The following is a 19,618-nucleotide window of genomic DNA, read 5'->3' as shown; positions in this document are numbered from 1 at the left end:
CAAGCCCGATTACATGAGGGTCTAGCCTGGTATTTCTATTAACCTTGACCCGATAGTATATTGAAAAGGGGAAAATGTATAAGTATAAGTGCTAATATGAGTATGTCTTTAGATGGAAATACAGTCAGAGACAGATATAAATATTATACGCCCTCAAAAGTGGGAGCAGGTTTCTGCAGTTAGAAATACAAACAGAATAGCAACGCTCCGTCCTGATTATTTCGAAAATACAAACACTCTCATCTCTGAAGTGAAGAAAGTATTTTTTATGTCAGGTGATAGAAAACGTAAATTTACTGCTTTATGCGAAGTTCCCCTCCCACCAGCACCTATCCTCATGCGTTAGGGATCTTAGCTTAAAGCAGTGGAATACTATGCCAAGCAACTCAATTAAGTCAAATAATTTATTAATAGTATGGATGAAAATAATAATGCAACAAAAAAAGTAAAAGATTTTTGAAGAATGTTTCTTTTGTCAGAAATAGTGTTTATTCAAAACTATTTGAATCCAATACAAGTAGCCATTAACACATTGGAAAAGAGATTCCCGCTACTCACGAGTGTAACTACCGTCGAAGATCGATGCCAGGATATTACACTTGAACCATTCAAAACTAAATGTCTGGAGGTGATAGAGAAAAACAAAGGATACATCGAATTGAGAGAATTGGCACCTGAAACCATCAATCACGATAGTGATATTTTTAAATACAAAAACACTCCTATTGTTAATTGTGATTCCGAGGGAGTTTTCAGTGTCAGACATAGATATACCAAAAAGGTCCCGTTTGACGGAGGGTCATGTCAAGGATATTATGATAGTGAAATGGAACATTGATTTGTGAAGATAGGTAAATGTTACCATAAATCATTTATCGTTATTATTTACTTAATTTTTATCTAATTAATTTTTTATATTTTTAAGTAGTTAAATTTCATAATGGAATCATTGCAAAATGATAGATTAAAATGTAATAGGTATTTATCATGTAAAATCAAAGTAAATTTTTTTGATTATTTATTAATATTATTATACATAGAAATTATGAAATCATTCAACTATACTCATAGTTGATACCAATGTTCCATTTGATTATCATATTCTTGACGTTCAGACTACACAGATACCTAGTACATGAAGTAGAGATTTTCAAATTGTTCTTTCGGAACCTTATTATTCCACAATAATGCTTAAGGAACCGAAGATGATTTTGCTACCTTCAGGAGAAACTGACATGATGCTAAGCCCTGTTGCTAAGTTGACTATCTTAGGATGTGTCCTTAGTGGAGCAGATGGTATTTCAGAACGAATTACCATTGATAATAAAGCTTCTTTGTATTCTGGAGTTATTACTTAAATTAAAAATTATGAAGACTTTGATCTTGATACTATTTATAGTTCTCTCGAGTTAAACTTAACTAAGTTTTGAATAGGGAGAATGTCCTAAAGAACCAATTACTGCAGAACTTACCTCATTGGAGCTACGGGCTGATTTGGAAATACAAAGAACTGTTGTCTTCGATACATCTAGGGGTGAGTGGTTCATAAAAATGTCATGAATTGATAGTGATCATAATGGTAGAGTTCTATCTGATAACTACAGTAGAGCCATTGCTGTCATGCATTGAGTTCACAATAAGGTCAAACCTGGACATATAAAACTAGTTAAAGAGGCTTATCAAGAGTTTCTTGATCTTGAATATGCTGAGGAAGTTCCTTCTAACGAAAGAATCACAAAACATCCCAGCTATGTCCTGACATCAAGACCTGTCTTTCGTCTTGATAAAGACTCTACAACATGTAGGATCGTGTTAATTGCATCCTTAGCTGATGTCAAAGATAAAACTAAATCTTTGGATAAGCTACTAATACCAGGTAAGAATACGCTTACACAAATAATGAAACTTATTCTAAAGGTAAAATGCAATAAGTATTTTGTCGCTGTAGACATTAAAAAGATGTTCTTATCAATAAATCTTGCCGACCCTCTTGATAAAAATATGTTCCGTTTTATTTGGGAAGGCCCAGAGATCAACCCCGGTTGATGAGGTTCAAGGTCGTTGTGTTTGGACTAGTTTCAGTCCTACATATTTCTTTGTGGTGTCTTAAAGAAACTGCCAAAAGGTATCAAAGAAATACCCAATAGCCTCAGAAGTTAAAAATAAAATGACCCACATGGACGATATACACATTATCCAGGATACCCCGGAAGAAACTATCCAAACTAATTTAGAGGTATTAAACATTCTGGAAAGCGGAGGATTTTATGGTCATAAGACAGCATCTTCACATCATAAATTCTTTCAGAGATTGAACCAGAACGAATTGCTCCTTCACGAGGTAAGATTTCTGTTCTTGGTTTAAAGTTGGATACATGTACAGATGAATTTATGTTTTATCTTGCAAGCCAATTCGAAAAATTTAATCCTGATTGTGCTTTGTTATCGAGTAGGGATATTTTATCTCTAGCTAGTCAAGTCTTTGACACACAAGGTTATGTTTTACCATTTATAATGAAATTTAAATTGATTCTTCCATTACTATGGGAAGACAAGTTTAAGTGGGACGAAAACTTTAAGTCTAAAGACACCAAAGCTGCTGAAGAGGCCGTTAAGGTCTTTAACAAATGAATATATCCCTTTGATGAAAGATATCCATTTCCAGGGTTATAACGGAACCATCAAGGCTCTTGCTGTGCTTCAGAGATGCCTCCAAAGTAATTCCAAAGTGTCACTGCCTATCTAGTTGTAGAAACTGAGGAAGGCAAAAAGCTGACTCAACTTGTTTACTCAAAAAGCTCAACAATGCCAAAAACTCTCCGTGAGAAAAGTAAGCTTGAAGACATGCTGACGATTGCTCGAGCAGAACTTGTTACTCTAACCATGCCTGTGACTATGGTAAATTATATTAAGAATGTGCTTAAGCCAATGGCATAAGCTCATACCACAGTCATATTGACCGACTTCCCATTAAATCTGTAGCGGATACAAAGAGGTAAAGGATGTTGTAAGCCATGGGAAGAACGTAGAGTTTGCAAAAACAATCTCTTCGGTGGCCGTGTAAGGTTTTGTCCAGGAGTCCTCAATCCAGCAGATTTGCCTACTAGAGGGCGCTATATGAATGAGCTTACTGAAAGAATAGAGTTTTGGAAAAATAACACATGGTTTCTCTTGGAATGCCGTGATAAATGGTCAAAACAGCCACGGCCAACTGAAGTCTCTGATAACAAATCTAAGACTAATAAGTCTGATCCGGTGATATATTTTAATCAGATCAGGACCTCGGCCTCTGAAAGTTATAAAGCTATTGCTTATAGAGCACAAACCTGGTCTACTTCGATTATACAATAACATATTTGACGATGTTCCAAGTTATCTATAATTAAAAGAGTGCTTATCCAAATAAGGAGATGGGCCCGTAAAGAGCCTATTCCTTCCTAAACGTATTTAGAGAAGAATCGGAATGGGCAGAAGTACTTTTAATTAAATTCGAACAAGAAAACTCAGCACTTATAGGATGCTGAGGAGTACTCTACTGGCTTCACTGAGGAGCTTTCAAAGAAAGACTGTGCTAATAGTGAAAGCCTTGAAGGGCAGGAAGGAGAAGGCACCACCCAGGTTATTATAAAATCCTCAGTAAAGGAAAATTCTGAAGAGGTTTTTCTTCTTCAATACTGCAAGTATTTTTTCCCCATATGCATAAAATCAAAAATCTGATAAATAACCATGAACTAGTTTTGGAAGGAAGTTGGGCCATATTTTTCCTCGGAGGTTTTACCCGTTTTTCCCCCCTCAAAGAGGTTTTTTTATGGCATAACTTTTCATTATGACATATAGTTTTCATCCGTGAACAGCCGACAGAAACGAACGGATAAATTTAAATCATGTTGGAACCCCCAGCAGTGGTTGTACGTGCCGAAGGCCAGAAGCCTTACAACCTTCTGACCAGAGGTTCTATATGGGATTTACAACCCCATGGAATCCAAACTACTTGATCTTGAGTACAGCTGAATGAATTTCAACCCCGGTTGATACTTGGGATGCTGGAAGCTATAGGACAAGCGTTCCCCATTTACATATGGTCCGTTTTATCCGAGCTATCGGTTTTACTTGGAGTGTGAAGTTTTTTCAGCATAGCCAGGAGACTCTTTAGCAGAATCTGACGTCGGTCTGTTTCAAGAAGGATGGCAAGGTTTTGAGGATCAACCATCTGGTTTGAGATGCATTTTGATTGTTTTCCGATGATGGGGGGAAGGAGTATATATATATTTTTTTTTTCGAGCATGTAATGTTATGTAGTTTTGGGTTTCATCGGATCGATAGTCGAGTATTATTTCAGACTTATACAGTTGGGTGCCGAGTAAAAACTTTGTGGGAAAATTCGCAACTACCAGCACGATTTTATCAAGGCCTAACGAATGGACAACGTCATTGGTTTAATGAAAGAAATTATACATAATCCCACTTTTGGGTAACGATGCGCATGTTAACTCAACAACCTCTAAGGATCAGCATATTCCATAAAATGAATTTGTCTTTCATTATGATACCTTTATATCTCTTGAGATCGCTAAACGTCTCATGGGCGAGTGTCGTGGTAAATCTATCATTTTAGCATAATATTGTAATTTGGATTATACAAACCACGTTAGCATAATTAATAATTACAAGTTTGAACTTATCGAATAATTATTGCAAGTTTTAACTTGTCCAATAATTGTTTTGAACATTTCTCTATTTTTGTTTATTATCGCCAAAAGAGAGAAGGAGTTCTAACTTGGCGAGGTATCAATGCACACCACAAAAGGAGTTCTTCACTATGAAGAAGTAAGTCCACCTCAATCAATTCGATTGAAAAGAATCTGTTGTTCTTCATCACTTCCATACGTAAATAAATTTACATTTAAATTTTTAACTTGATATGTAACATTATTTTAGGTCTGGTTTGGTGAGGTGTTTAATTGACCTTCTAAGTTCCATTCAACAACTCCTCAATAATAGCAAAAAAGGACACGCAGCAAAAGTATGAACAACATAATTAAAAACTTTAGCATAGTCTTTGCAATAATCATTAAATGTTATACAACGCAAAATAACGCGAAATTCGCGTTAATTCCCCCCATGGCCCAAGATACATTTTTGTAACCATTATATTTTTTCAAGGAATATTTCCCTAAATTGTAATGTAATGGCTCACTCATATCTGTAAAAATAGTTTGCAATTCTAGCATTTGGTATAATAAACATCTTTGTTAAAAAGATTATAATAAGATTCTACAAGGAACTGGATGTATATTTCCTTAATAGATCATTCAAATGATTAATTAATATGTACGTTGTTTTATGTGTCATTCAATATCAACTTGGAATAAACATATTATACGGTCATATCTATTAAAGGGGTTTTGAAATTTTGAACAAATACTTTATGTACTTTATAAGGAGAGGGGGGATAAACAAATGTGTACTAAATGCGAATAAGGAGCTGAGGGAGGGAGAAGAAAAAATCCAAACTTGTGCACATACTTTGTAGATGTATATATTTGACTATAACGTCAGGAAAACAAGAACAAAAAAGGAATTGCCATTTCAGGTATAAAATACAATGTGTAGGTCACATTAAAAATAACACTTTCTCAATTTCTAGCAAAATACTTTCAGAAACTCTTTATTTTGTTGCAAAATACTTGAAGAGAGACATTCCATTTAGAATAATCAAATTCTAAATAAAAAAAGACCCATATTGGAAACGCGTGACTGCAGTGTCCTGTCCTGGTTACAGGAGTCCTTGATAGAATACATAACTATTTACAACATCTATACATACAATAAATAAGAGAATCAGAGGAAGGAGACGAATACATTACAATTGGTGTCTCAAGACAAGCTAGAATATTTTTCAATTGCAGGTATTTAAAAATGTCATCTTTGCAGAGTATTGTATATTGTAATTCATGAAAGTTTCATTCAATTCTCTTGATGTTTAAGAAAGTTGTGTTGTTTATTGAAATATCATGTTTTATTATATCACAGATTTTGGTGTAGGTTATAACATAAACAGTTTTAACACTATGAAAAAATGGCGTGAAACTACGATGATGGAATGGTCTATAACTTAATATTTGTTAGAAACATGACGATCATTCAAATGATTAATTAATATGTACGTTGTTTTATGTGTCATTCAATATCAACTTGGAATAAACATATTATACGGTCATATCTATTAAAGGGGTTTTGAAATTTTGAACAAATACTTTATGTACTTTATAAGGAGAGGGGGGGGGGGATAAACAAATGTGTACTAAATGCGAATAAGGAGCTGAGGGAGGGAGAAGAAAAAAATCCAAACTTGTGCACATACTTTGTAGATGTATATATTTGACTATAACGTCAGGAAAACAAGAACAAAAAGGAATTGCCATTTCAGGTATAAAATACAATGTGTAGGTCACATTAAAAATAACACTTTCTCAATTTTGTGAAAAAGCCTCCATTGGAACTTTATACTATTCTGTTACTAAGTTTAGCCACGGACGTCTCTACTCTTAAAAAAATATATCGGAGCGCACCTCAACATGTATTACAAACATTATATATAATTCTTATTAACCTATCTTAAATAAGTAAAAAATATAAGAAGTATAACTAATACGTGTTAAAAAACAAGAAATACCCTTTTGAACACATGCAAATAAATTAAAGGAAAATAAGTTACATCTTATTTTGACCAAAAAAAAAAAATATTAACAATTATTAATAGTGAAGAATAGTTAATTTTGAAGCTCCTCATAAATTGACATATTCAGTAATGAATGAATGTCTAGCGATTAGTGTCATTTAAATTGTTTCCCAATGTTCAGAAAAAATATTTATTTTTTTAAATTAGCTCAAAAACATTTTATTTATAAATTAAAGTTTAAATGTATTGCATCAATGGCCCATTAGCTCAGTTGGTTAGAGCGTCGTGCTAATAACGCGAAAGTCGCGGGTTCGATCCCCCCATGGGCCAAACTGTTTTTTCTATGTAAAAAAATCATATTTACAAACATAGTTTTTTTATTAACTTATTAAATAGAGAACAACCCGACATTTGGGGATAATGACGTAGTTGGTTAAGTATCAATTATTTCGGGCCCTTTTTGGAGGAAAAGGTGACATGTTCAAACATAAAACATAAACACTTCCGCTGTATTTCGGTCAGTTTTTAATTTATCTACTACTGGTTTACTACACATAATTATCTTTTTTAATTGAAGAGAATAGTATTCCACAATTGTGGAAGGATAATCCGTCTCTTAGATTACAACACAAGACTGAGGTACTTCAAATATAAGAAATTGATTTCTTATCAAATCAAAATTCAAAATAATTAAGTGATGTAGTACTCTAATGTACCACTTTATATTGAATTGGAATCCATTCTAATCACGATTACCAACTTATTAATTAAATTTAAATGTTCTTTCCATTTGAATTTCATTAATTACCAGGCTTGGATCCGTTTACCCATTGTCGTTCATTCGTTCATTTTTGAAGTGTAAGGAAAAACATGGAAGAATAAAGTTTTGTGGTAATGATAAAAACTGATGTTCCCACGATATGGCAACCAATCCAGTAAAGTCAGAGCTTGTCAATATAAGTATACTAGAGGTATACTTTCAACTACATTTATCGGAGCTGTTAAAGCGTTGATAAACTTTTGTCACACTTTAAAAATTGTATATATCCGTTCAAGACAAATCAAGTAGAATCAAGAATCAAACTTGTATTTCAAGTTTATTAAATTTTCAAAATTGAGTGGGGATTATATTTATATTCCTTGACAAATTATCGTCCATTTCTATCAACAACTAATTCTGTTGTGTCTGACGAGGTTGACCCAAACTATTTATACAAAGGAATCCAGGAGGACCGAGAAAATGAGGAGAGAAATAATGTCACACTCATTATTTTCTTATTTACAAAAAATTGTATATATGTGGTCCCATTCATTCAAAACTCTCACAAATCAAGCTAGAATCAAGAATCAAACTTGTATTTCAAAAATACAACGGTGCTCATTTTTTCTCTCGTATTTGAGCATGACAACTCTTTACTTATAAAGAATTAAAGACAGTACTTTACAAACATATATATATACGAGACAATGCATGAAATAATAGGGAAGGAGACACAAATACATTACAAATTCTTATTAACTCTTAGTGTGTCCTGCAAATTGAACCTTAAGTAGGCTAAATTGATTATTATAATAAAAAAATGACAAATTGATTGATTTTATTTGAAAGATAATATCGGGCAAATATCAGTCTTTTAAATTAAACAAAGGTTTTAAAATATAGTTCAAATTCATGGAAAGTTTTACTAATTCCAAAAATTTTAATACAATTTTTTTTTTAAAGATTTGGGCTCCCTTTAAAAAAATAATCATTTTAATTAGCCATTTAAATAAGATCGGAAGTAAAATAACTAAAAATAATATATAGGATTATTAAAAAAAATCGAAAACTTATTTATTACGCCCTACTTAGTCTTAATATCACTGGCCTGGAGATACATATTCTGACACAAATCATTTGGGAATACCAAAAAACAATGGCTATCTTAATTATTTACATGCATTCCCATAATGCATTTGATTTTACAATACTTTCATCATTGTGTGTTTAATAAAATTAAGATTTTATTAAAATATTTAGAAATAAAAATATGAAATTAATGTTTATGTAGAAAATTGAACTCTAATCAAACCTAGAATACCTATTACCTAACGACAATTCCATATCTCAGTGATTTACAAATGGTGTGTTGTAAGACATTCCATAAAAAGTAATCAATTTACAAAGTAACTGATAATTGTACACAAAAAATTACTTCCATAATTTTTAAATATATATTTATTTTATATTGGGCCCCTCATAGATAATAATAATTTTTCCCGTAATCAAGGAAATAAATTTGCTGTAATCTTTAGAAAAAATAGTAATTAAAAACAATAAAAATGAACACCATTCCTTCCCCCCTGTTTATCTTTTAAAAATCACATGAGTATAATAAAAACATTAGCTGTAATTTGGACTGGACTTAAAGTTACATTATTAAGAAAGCTACTTCTGTAGAACTACCAGAATTGGAAGGACCAGTTCTTATACTGCAAGTCCAAGTCTTTTCTCACAAGTCATTGAATATTTATTATAATAATTAATAACCATTAGAAAAATTAAAATAAACAGTCGGAAATATATTCTAAGTCACTGTTCTCCCTGGTTGAGAATCCCTGTTCTAAATTCCAATATATATGATGCTATGAAAATTACTTTAACTTGGTAATTTGTTTATAACACATGAAAAAAACATTTATTCGGAATTGTATATAAAATTTGAACAGATTGTGATAATTTTTTTTTTTTTTTTAATAGTCTCAAATTTTGAATCCAAGTCCCCACCTCATATAACTACAATTGGAAAATAACCTGATTTATAGAGGAATTTCAAATTCTAGCAAATGAGGATGTAATTGTTTTTATTTAAAAGTACTTTTTCAGCTTGAGACGAAATTTGCCTAACAAAGATCCTGCAAAAAAGAGACTTACCCTTTTAATATCAATATTCCCACATGAAGATGTCTCAGAGTTATTATGTTATAATAATACGATGATTTTTTGTTGAATTCAATGGAATATTTATTTTATACATATAATTTAGAGGATTCTTTGTTTAATATGGTTTTATAACAAGCAGTTAGTAAAATATAAAAATAAAATTAGTTTTTGGACTTTATAACTTTTAGAAATACTGAGCATGGATTGAGTATCATTAGTTCAAATGAAAAAAAAAAAATAGCTATAATATTCACATTATATTAAATTAAAGCAAAGTTCAGTTGGATGACATTTTTTCGAGTATTGGGGTTATATTCATGGACGATAGTTGATATTTTTGCAATTTTAATACTTCATTTTCATAGGTATTTTATAGAGTAATTTTATCCGTGTGATCCCGTTTTACTTTGGGCTCACTCAGCTTAAGATCCACAATTTCCTTGATCAAATTAGGAGATGAGGTAACAAGAATACTCCTTGACATGGCATCAAACTCACTACCATCAGTATGGCGAACAACTCCTCCTGCTTCTTGAACAATAACATTTATCTCTGTTCCTCACTAGGTTTTTCAATCGATTATTCTGACATTGTATAGAACTCCTTAGTTTTAAAGATTACGATTATTACGTTGAAGATCTGGAGTAATTTATGTATTGGGACAATGATGAACGAGATTCAGAAGTCACTTTCACAAAGCTTGATAAGAAGAGGCAGCTGCACAATGAACGATCCTTCCATTAAAGGAGATATAAATCCACCGAATGAAGCACTTGTTCAGGAGATCTTGCATTAAGAGTCAATATTCCTTAATCACAACGTGACATTTAATAGAGTATCAGAAGGCGTGTGAATTGGATATTCCTATATGGATTGATCAATGCAAATTCACATATTCGAATGCTCCGTAGGAAAGATCCATCCAAATCACAATTAATGAAATGTCTTTCAACGCGGTTCAACTCCTCACTTCTCACGCCTCCATCCTTTTGCTGACTTCTGAGTAATGACTAATGGAATTCAATATCCTACCCACTAGTGACCATAGGTTTTGTGAATCAAAAAGAAGTTGTAAGTTATACTTTATATTAAATCAATGAACATAAAAAGTAGGGAAGACAAAATAGTTTATAACAAAAAAATAAATAGTACCTCTAGAACATTTTTAATATTGAGCAGAAACTGCATATTAAATGGCTTAAGTGATAACTTATAAGCCATAAAAACATCTATATTTGTTTTCAAAAATTACCGTGTCTTAGTGTCAGATTAAAACGCTTGAATTCAATGAAGTTATGCTACTCAATATTTATAAAATAAATCAAAATTGGAACTAACTTATAATTGTCAATTGGATGGGCACTGAGCAAGCATGTCATACAGCTATTTTTTTGTTCAAGCTTTGGGTAATTAGTTTTAAAAGTGTCGGTTTAATGAGAAACAACCCTTCTCATGGTCTCCCCTATTTTCTTGTATAATAAACGAAGAATAAAAGAGCTGCACCTGTCAATTGATTTAAGACACACTTGCTGAAAAATGTCAGAGTCTGATCATGAATACGAGTATGAATCTTTTCTAAAGGTCGCCATACTCATTGCTAAAAAAGCAGGGAACCTCATTAACAATGCCATCAGCAATCCTGATAAGCAATTTATCTCCAAATCTGGTGAAACAGACATCGTTACAGAAACGGACAAGGCCGTTGAGGATCTCATTCGACGGGAACTGTTTTCTTTATTTCCAGATCATGAATTCATTGGGGAAGAGTCCGAGTTTGAGAAAGGACTCACTATGGTTGAGGATAAACCGACCTGGATCGTGGATCCTATTGATGGAACTCTGAATTTTGTGCATTGCAATCATTTAACTGCTGTTTCCATTGGGCTGGCCATTAATAAAAAAATTGTTTTAGGTGTGATTTACGCACCTATGCGACAGGATATGTATACTGCCATTTCAGGAAAAGGTGCATTTAAAAATGGCATACCCATTCATGTAAGTTATTCTACTCCCTGTCTGTCAAAAGTAATTACTCATTAGTAAATAAATCCACAAATAACCCCATATAGGTCTCCAAAGTTCATGATTTAAACAGAGCTATCATAACCTACGAAATTTGGGCAAGAAGTAAGGATGAACACAAGGAGCATCAACTCAAAAATCTATCCATCCTATGCTCCAATGTTATGGCGATAAGATCTTATGGTGATTGATCCGTTACGTGTTTCAATCAATAGATTATATTCTTAAATGTTTCATTTGATTATAGGCTCTGCTTGTATGAATCTCTGTTTAATGGCTGAAGGGCAAGTAGATATTTATATAGATACAGGGATCCGAGTCTGGGATATGGTTGCAGGGGCTCTTATTGTTCAAGAAGCAGGAGGAGTTGTTCGCCATACTGATGGTAGTGAGTTTGATGCCATGTCAAGGAGTATTCTTGTTACCTCATCTCCTAATTTGATCAAGGAAATTGTGGATCTTAAGCTGAGTGAGCCCAAAGTAAAACGGGATCACACGGATAAAATTACTCTATAAAATACCTATGAAAATGAAGTATTAAAATTGCAAAAATATCAACTATCGTCCATGAATATAACCCCAATACTCGAAAAAATGTCATCCAACTGAACTTTGCTTTAATTTAATATAATGTGAATATTATAGCTATTTTTTTTTTTTTCATTTGAACTAATGATACTCAATCCATGCTCAGTATTTCTAAAAGTTATAAAGTCCAAAAACTAATTTTATTTTTATATTTTACTAACTGCTTGTTATAAAACCATATTAAACAAAGAATCCTCTAAATTATATGTATAAAATAAATATTCCATTGAATTCAACAAAAAATCATTGTATTATTATAGCATAATAACTCTGAGACATCTTCATGTGGGAATATTGATATTAAAAGGGTAAAAAAAATTACATCCTCATTTGCTAGAATTTGAAAGTCCTCTATAAATCAGGTTATTTCCAATTGTAGTTTTATGCGGGGAGGGATCGAACCTGCGACTTCCGCGTGACATGTATAGCGCTCTCATCAACTGAGCTAATGAGTAATTACTATCTACTTCCTAAACTTTAATTTATAAATAAAATGTTTTTGAGCTAATTTAAAAAAAAATTATTTTTTCTGAACATTGGGAAACAATTTAAATGACACTAATCGCTAGACATTCATTACTGAATATGTCAGTTTATGAAGAGCTTCAAAATTAACTCTTCTTCACTATTAATATTTAATAGTAAATAAAGTTTCAATGGAGGCTTTTTCACAAAATTGAGAAAGTGTTATTTTTAATATGACCTACACATTGTATTTTCTACCTGAAATGGCAATCCCTTTTTTGTTCTGCAACAGAGTCTTGATTATTTTGAAAATACACTCATCACTGAAGTGAAGAAAGTATTTTTTATGTCAGGTGATAGAAAACGTAAATTTACTGCTTTATACCATGTTCCCCTCCCACCAGCACCTATCCTCATGCGTTAGAGATCTTAGCTTAAAGAAGTGGAATACTATGCCAATCAACTCGATTCAGTCAAATATTATATTAATGGAATGGATGAAAATAATGATGCAAAAAAACCAAAAAATAAGTAAAAGATGTTTTGAAGAATGAGTCTCTTTTGTCAGAAATAGTGTTTATTCAAAACTATTTGAATCCAATACAAGTAGCCATTAACGCATTGGAAAAGAGATTACCGCTACTCACGAGTGTAACTATCGTTGAAAATCTATGCCAGGATATTACACTTGAACCTTTCAAAACTAAATGTCTGGAGGTGATAGAGAATAACAAAGGATACATCGAATTGAGAGAATTGGCGCCTGAAACCATCAATCACGATAGTGATATTTTTAAATACAAAAACACTCCTATTGTTAATTGTGATTCCGAGGGAGTTTTCAGTGTCAGACATAGATATACCAAAAAGGTCCCGTTTGACGGAGGGTCATGTCAAGGATATTATGATAGTGAAATGGAACATTGATTTGTGAAGATAGGTAAATGTTACCATAAATCATACAAGCATTATCGTTATTATTTACTTAGTTTTTATCTAAATATTTTTTTATATTTTTAAGTAGTTAAATTTCATAAGGGAATCGTTGTAAAGTGATATATTAAAATGTAATGGGTATGTATTATTTAAAATTAAAGTAACAATTTTTGATTATTTATTAATATTATCATACTTAGAAATTATGAAATCATTCAACTATACTCATAGTTGATACCAATGTTCCATTTGATTATCATATTCTTGACGTGAACCTTTGTCAGACGGGATTTTTTTTGGTTCATTTATGTACAACATCACGTTGCAATCCCTCTCGGAATGCAATTTAACGATACAAGTGTTTTTGTATCTTAAAAACTCTATATCGTGATTGATGGTTTATGGTGTCAATTTTCTAAATTTGATGTATCCCTATTATCTACAGACATTAATTTCGAAAGTTTCAAGCGTAATATCTTGGCATAGATTTTCTACGATAGTTACACTTGGGAGTAGCGATAATTTCTCTTTCAAAGTTTTATTGGTTACCTGGATTGGATTTAAATTGTGTTGAATAAACATTACTTCATACAAAAGTGGATCATGCTTCAAAATATATTTTTTTTATGGATTGCATCATAGTTTCCATACATAACATTCATATATTGATATACTCTTTTGAGTCAATTTTTTAGATCATCTGAATTAAATATATATATTCACTTCAGAGATAATAGTGTTTGTATTTTAAAATAAATCAGGTGAGAGTGTTGCAATTCTGTTAAGCCTATGAGCAAAACAAGTGATATGCAACATAATTGGAAAATGTTGTTTAAATTTTTTGGTTGCTTTAATACAATATGAAGCTCAGTTGGTAATGAAATAAGAGACAAAAACGTTGCTGATACTTTTTACAGCAACACTTGTAATCATTGGAGACCCAGAAATTAACCATATAAAGAACCAACCAACACTGCAGTCATGGACCGCTGTCGAGTGTCAGTAGTTTCGTACAATGCAAGAAATATATCCTTCCCTCAAGTTTTAAAAAATCTTTGTCAACACTACTTTACTTGGAGACTCCATTCACTTGGTGATGGAGAAGCGAGAGGGAATTACTTTTCCAGTGTAAATTTCCATATATACTTACCAAAATTTGGATGATTAACGAATGGAATATTGCAGGAGACAAGCATTTTGGTTATATCTTCTGTAAAATTGGAATGTTCATTATTGAAATTAATTATATGATGATATAAGGAGAAGGGGGAAAAAATACATATGGTGTCATTGTTTAAAATACTGATGTGATTATCATCTGCCTGCTTTATTATGATTTTTGAGGGTATAACGAAAGTATTTATTAGAAAAATGTTTAATGAAGATATACTACGTATAATTTACTTCGACGTTTTTTATCCGTTACAGTAGATTTGAAAACGTCACACTCCATGAAATTGTAATTCATTATGAACCTTATTCTCAGAATAATAGCTAATGAAACGACAAAGTAGAGTATTTCGAAATATATTTGAAGTTCCAAGTTTCAAAAAGAAGGCTTTAATTAAATATAATATACATAATAAAAAATATACCATCATACATTTATGTTAAATATACAAAATTAAACAATTGGAATCATATAACTAATAACAATAAATTATATATACAAAATATTGAAATAATAGATTGATCCAAATAATATTTTCTTGTTCTGACACCGGAATCCAGTTAAATATGTCATAACTTTAGGTTGCAAAACAAAAGCGAGACCTGGAGTTTAATCAAAAAGATAATCACCCCTCTTCTTCATGTGGAAGTTGCTATATACAATTGTGCACAGGATAGATATATCTCTACCGATGAAATAAATCTATCTTAAAGATTTAGAGCAAAAGCTAACTATGTAGTAATGTCCGGCGATATTACTCCTTATTAAGAGCATCAAAAAAGATATTTTCCCAGTTATTTATGCTTATAGAGCAACATACTATTATCATGAAGGATATACACAATTGCTAATTATAATGCTACACCCAATGTAACTACCCCCATTGTTGTGCCCATTTAAGCAGTTGTTTTTGCTATTTAATGAGTTGTGTATCATAATTCTTGATATGTTTAGCTAAAATAGAATCATATTTTAGGGTCAGATTTAAAAAAAAATTGAATACTTATTGTTATATAGTATAAAATTCAGAGTTCCATTTCGAAATTAGTAAATATTTTATACTTTTAACAGATAACTTGATTGTCATTTGGTGTGGATAAATCAAAACATTTTTATATGTATTTCTATAAATGACATCAGTACCAACATCCTCCATTAATTAATGATGATTCCTCGGGAAGGGAAGAATTTACCCGCGTATTTCTCCATAAATTTTTTGAACGTAGGATGATTAGCAATGGATAAGGGTATATACATGCAATAAGCATCTTTGTGAGATCAGAGTTAAAGTCTGACTTGATGTATTCATCATTAACTTGATTTTTTAGATGAATATCCATGCTCTTGATATGAGATGAGGATAATGAGTGGCGTTTAATTCTAGACAGGGGACGAAAGGCACATTTATATCGACAAATCCGACAAGCCATCTGTTTCTCATCTGGTACGATCCATCTGTGACCAAACAAAGAGAGAAACTCTAGACTTGATACCGCCTTCCTGAGAGCAATTCCAAGAGAAACAGATCTGAAGAAGACAGATTAGGCACCATCCAAAAGTACGAAGCCATGTTCCCTGCATTTCAACGAATCTGATTTCATCTGTGAGTCTAAAAGAAGTCAGACCCTTGACAAGGCTCTAAAGAAGAGGTAAGACAGCTGCTCACTTTTGATGCGTATAACTGTCCTTGTTTTACAGGTATCTCAAACCAGATGTAGTACGATCTCTATGGCCAAACTGTCCCAACTCCTTCTCAACTCCTAAAGCTTCATCAAGGCCAACTGAAGCTGTCACGTAGGGCTCAACAGTTCAATAAAATGAGTTCTGTAGAAGAACTTGTTGACAAATTAGCCAAAGAGACACTCCCATCAGACTTCATCTTCATCACAAAACCAAGTGTTGCCCTTTTGAAGCTATCCCATGATGAGAAATTGGGCCCCCAAGTAATAGCCAGCATCACTGGGAGCAAAAGAAGAATTGAATGAAACAGAGACCTGGGAAGACATTTTCAACAAGTTAGTGAAGTTTCTCAACTCCTCAGAGATTAAACATAAGCAAGTTTCTAAACTCTCTTTCATTCATGAGCAAATGGCTCTCCTCTTCACCAAAACCAACAGCTAGATAATATTCACCTTGTCTTCTTTCAACCGCACTCATGTGGGAGAATGTGAGCTCAGGACTATGTGGAATATCCTAAACGTCAGACACCTGGATTTGGCTACGAAAAGAGAGATGAGCTTCGTGAACCAATCTCTGAGAAGAACAAACTTGGCCTCTCTTTCTTGAGAGATTTTGTCGACTTTCTCATCGAGTGGCAAAACAGTAAAGCACCTGGCCTCAGAAACCTTCCTAGCAACAAAGCAGACTTGCTTTGCTACAGCAGATCTGGTAGAGTATCTTCTCCTATGTACTCCTCGGCATGTTCCAGTCTGATCCCATCGAAAGAAGGTTTGGCTGGTACAGAGAACTAAGTGAAGGTATCTACTACATCAGCGTGAGACAGATCCTGGAAGCAGAGAAAATATTCGTATTCTGAGTCTTGTCAGATTCTCAGGTAAATAAGATATTTGTTAATAGTAAGCTTCTTTATTTAGGTATTACTTATTTTTACAATATAATAATATCATAACAATATTTGATTTTTTTAAATTTTCAGGTCTGACTACTTCAGAAATTAAAGGTCTGCTTGAAGACATGGTAACAGCTGAGCTCATGGATGCTCTCTACTTAGTTGCCTTGTATATTGGGTTTTCTTTGAAGAAGATCAGCTGTACATCATGCCAAGAGTTAATGGTCATCAGAGACACACCTACGGACTCAATAACCTTCGATAGCCCAACTAATCAGCATGTAGACCTGAAAGAGTTCATCGACATAATGAGCAGAGGGGGGTTGTCGACTCCATTCGACCTTCTTTACCTCTCCTGTCTTTATGCTTACTCCATGTTATCTTACATCACAGCTACTCCTGAAGAGAAAGACAGTTTACTTGGCACACCAAATCCTAGAGCTTCATTTGTTGCCACATTCATAGACAGGATGCAGGACAGTTTAAACTCTGACATTATCGCCGTTGTGGGAGTAAAGTGCAAGGAAGGACATTCCTGGTCAGCTTTTCTTCAAATAATTTCATTTGCTATGTTTAATGTCATGGGTAAAAATTTAAGTGCTAAACAGAATGATGACATCCAATTTTTAACAAAAAAGAGAATGGCAGCTAAGAATTCAGATGCTAATAGATAAAAAGCTAAATTTCAATCAAAATATTCTGACTTGTTGACTTGGACCAACTTTGTACTTTTTGATTGTGCCTTCTTTTATATGTTTTAATGTTTATTTTGATTAAAGAACTAATAAAATACCACTTCTATTATAAATATATAGCCTCATTTTTTATTATTTTGATGATTTTCCCTAGCAAAATACTTTCAAAAACTCTTTATTTTGTTGCAAAATACTTGAAGAGAGACATTCCATTTAGAATAATCAAATTCTAAATAAAAAAAGACCCATATTGGAAACGCGTGACTGCAGTGTCCTGTCCTGGTTACATTTTGGTGTAGGTTATAACATAAACAGTTTTAACACTATGAAAAAATGGCGTGAAACTACGATGATAAATTGGTCATAACTTAATATTTAAGCTAGAAACATGACTTTGGTATCAAAATGCCTTTTTTACTACTATCTATTACATAAAACAGGTTTAAAAAGTAAAAAATTGGATCCTAAATAGATCATTCAAATGATTAATTAATATGTACGTTGTTTTATGTGTCATTCAATATCAACTTGGAATAAACATATTATACGGTCATATCTATTAAAGGGGTTTTGAAATTTTGAACAAATACTTTATGTACTTTATAAGGAGAGGGGGGATAAACAAATGTGTACTAAATGCGAATAAGGAGCTGAGGGAGGGAGAAGAAAAAATCCAAACTTGTGCACATACTTTGTAGATGTATATATTTGACTATAACGTCAGGAAAACAAGAACAAAAAAGGAATTGCCATTTCAGGTATAAAATACAATGTGTAGGTCACATTAAAAATAACACTTTCTCAATTTTGTGAAAAAGCCTCCATTGGAACTTTATACTATTCTGTTACTAAGTTTAGCCACGGACGTCTCTACTCTTAAAAAAAATATCGGAGCGCACCTCAACATGTATTACAAACATTATATATAATTCTTATTAACCTATCTTAAATAAGTAAAAAATATAAGAAGTATAACTAATACGTGTTAAAAAACAAGAAATACCCTTTTGAACACATGCAAATAAATTAAAGGAAAATAAGTTACATCTTATTTTGACCAAAAAAAAAAAATATTAACAATTATTAATAGTGAAGAATAGTTAATTTTGAAGCTCCTCATAAATTGACATATTCAGTAATGAATGAATGTCTAGCGATTAGTGTCATTTAAATTGTTTCCCAATGTTCAGAAAAAATATTTATTTTTTTAAATTAGCTCAAAAACATTTGATTTATAAATTAAAGTTTAAATGTATTGCATCAATGGCCCATTAGCTCAGTTGGTTAGAGCGTCGTGCTAATAACGCGAGAGTCGCGGGTTCGATCCCCCCATGGGCCAAACTGTTTTTTCTATGTAAAAAAAATCATATTTACAAACATAGTTTTTTTATTAACTTATTAAATAGAGAACAACCCGACATTTGGGGATAATGACGTAGTTGGTTAAGTATCAATTATTTCGGGCCCTTTTTTGGAGGAAAAGGTGACATGTTCAAACATAAAACATAAACACTTCCGCTGTATTTCGGTCAGTTTTTAATTTATCTACTACTGGTTTACTACACAT

General features: G+C 32.4%; 2 protein-coding genes, 1 long non-coding RNA gene and 1 other non-coding gene across 4 annotated transcripts in view; all 4 read left to right on the top strand.

The window, feature by feature from the left end:
- Window positions 1–18,070, top strand: part of mRpS7 (mitochondrial ribosomal protein S7) — an 88,207-nt gene extending 70,137 nt beyond the window's left edge. Inside the window, exon 3 of the mRNA XM_071889339.1 lies at window positions 17,444–18,070. Within this exon, the coding sequence (XP_071745440.1) occupies window positions 17,444–18,030 (587 nt within the window). The 3' untranslated portion in view covers window positions 18,031–18,070. The remainder of the gene's footprint in view (window positions 1–17,443) is intronic.
- TRNAI-AAU (transfer RNA isoleucine (anticodon AAU)) lies at window positions 6,939–7,012 on the top strand. Its single transcript has one exon. It is a non-coding gene; the product is annotated as a tRNA-Ile (tRNA).
- LOC121119963 (inositol monophosphatase 1) lies at window positions 10,731–12,458 on the top strand. Its single transcript, XM_040714817.2, has 3 exons — window positions 10,731–11,600; window positions 11,675–11,810; window positions 11,875–12,458. The coding sequence occupies exons 1-3, from the start codon at window positions 11,142–11,144 to the stop codon at window positions 12,141–12,143; spliced, it is 864 nt and encodes a 287-aa protein (XP_040570751.1). The 5' UTR covers window positions 10,731–11,141; the 3' UTR covers window positions 12,144–12,458.
- LOC139905674 (uncharacterized) lies at window positions 12,922–14,250 on the top strand. Its single transcript, XR_011780647.1, has 2 exons — window positions 12,922–13,620; window positions 13,702–14,250. It is a non-coding gene; the product is annotated as an uncharacterized lncRNA (long non-coding RNA).
- Window positions 18,071–19,618: the final 1,548 nt, after the last annotated feature.

The sequence above is a fragment of the Lepeophtheirus salmonis genome, chromosome 6, assembly GCF_016086655.4.
Source record: "Lepeophtheirus salmonis chromosome 6, UVic_Lsal_1.4, whole genome shotgun sequence".
NCBI classification, from domain to species: Eukaryota; Metazoa; Arthropoda; class Copepoda; order Siphonostomatoida; family Caligidae; genus Lepeophtheirus; species Lepeophtheirus salmonis.
The sequence above is the reverse complement of the archived record's forward strand: the minus strand, read 5'-3'. Positions and strand labels throughout refer to the sequence as shown.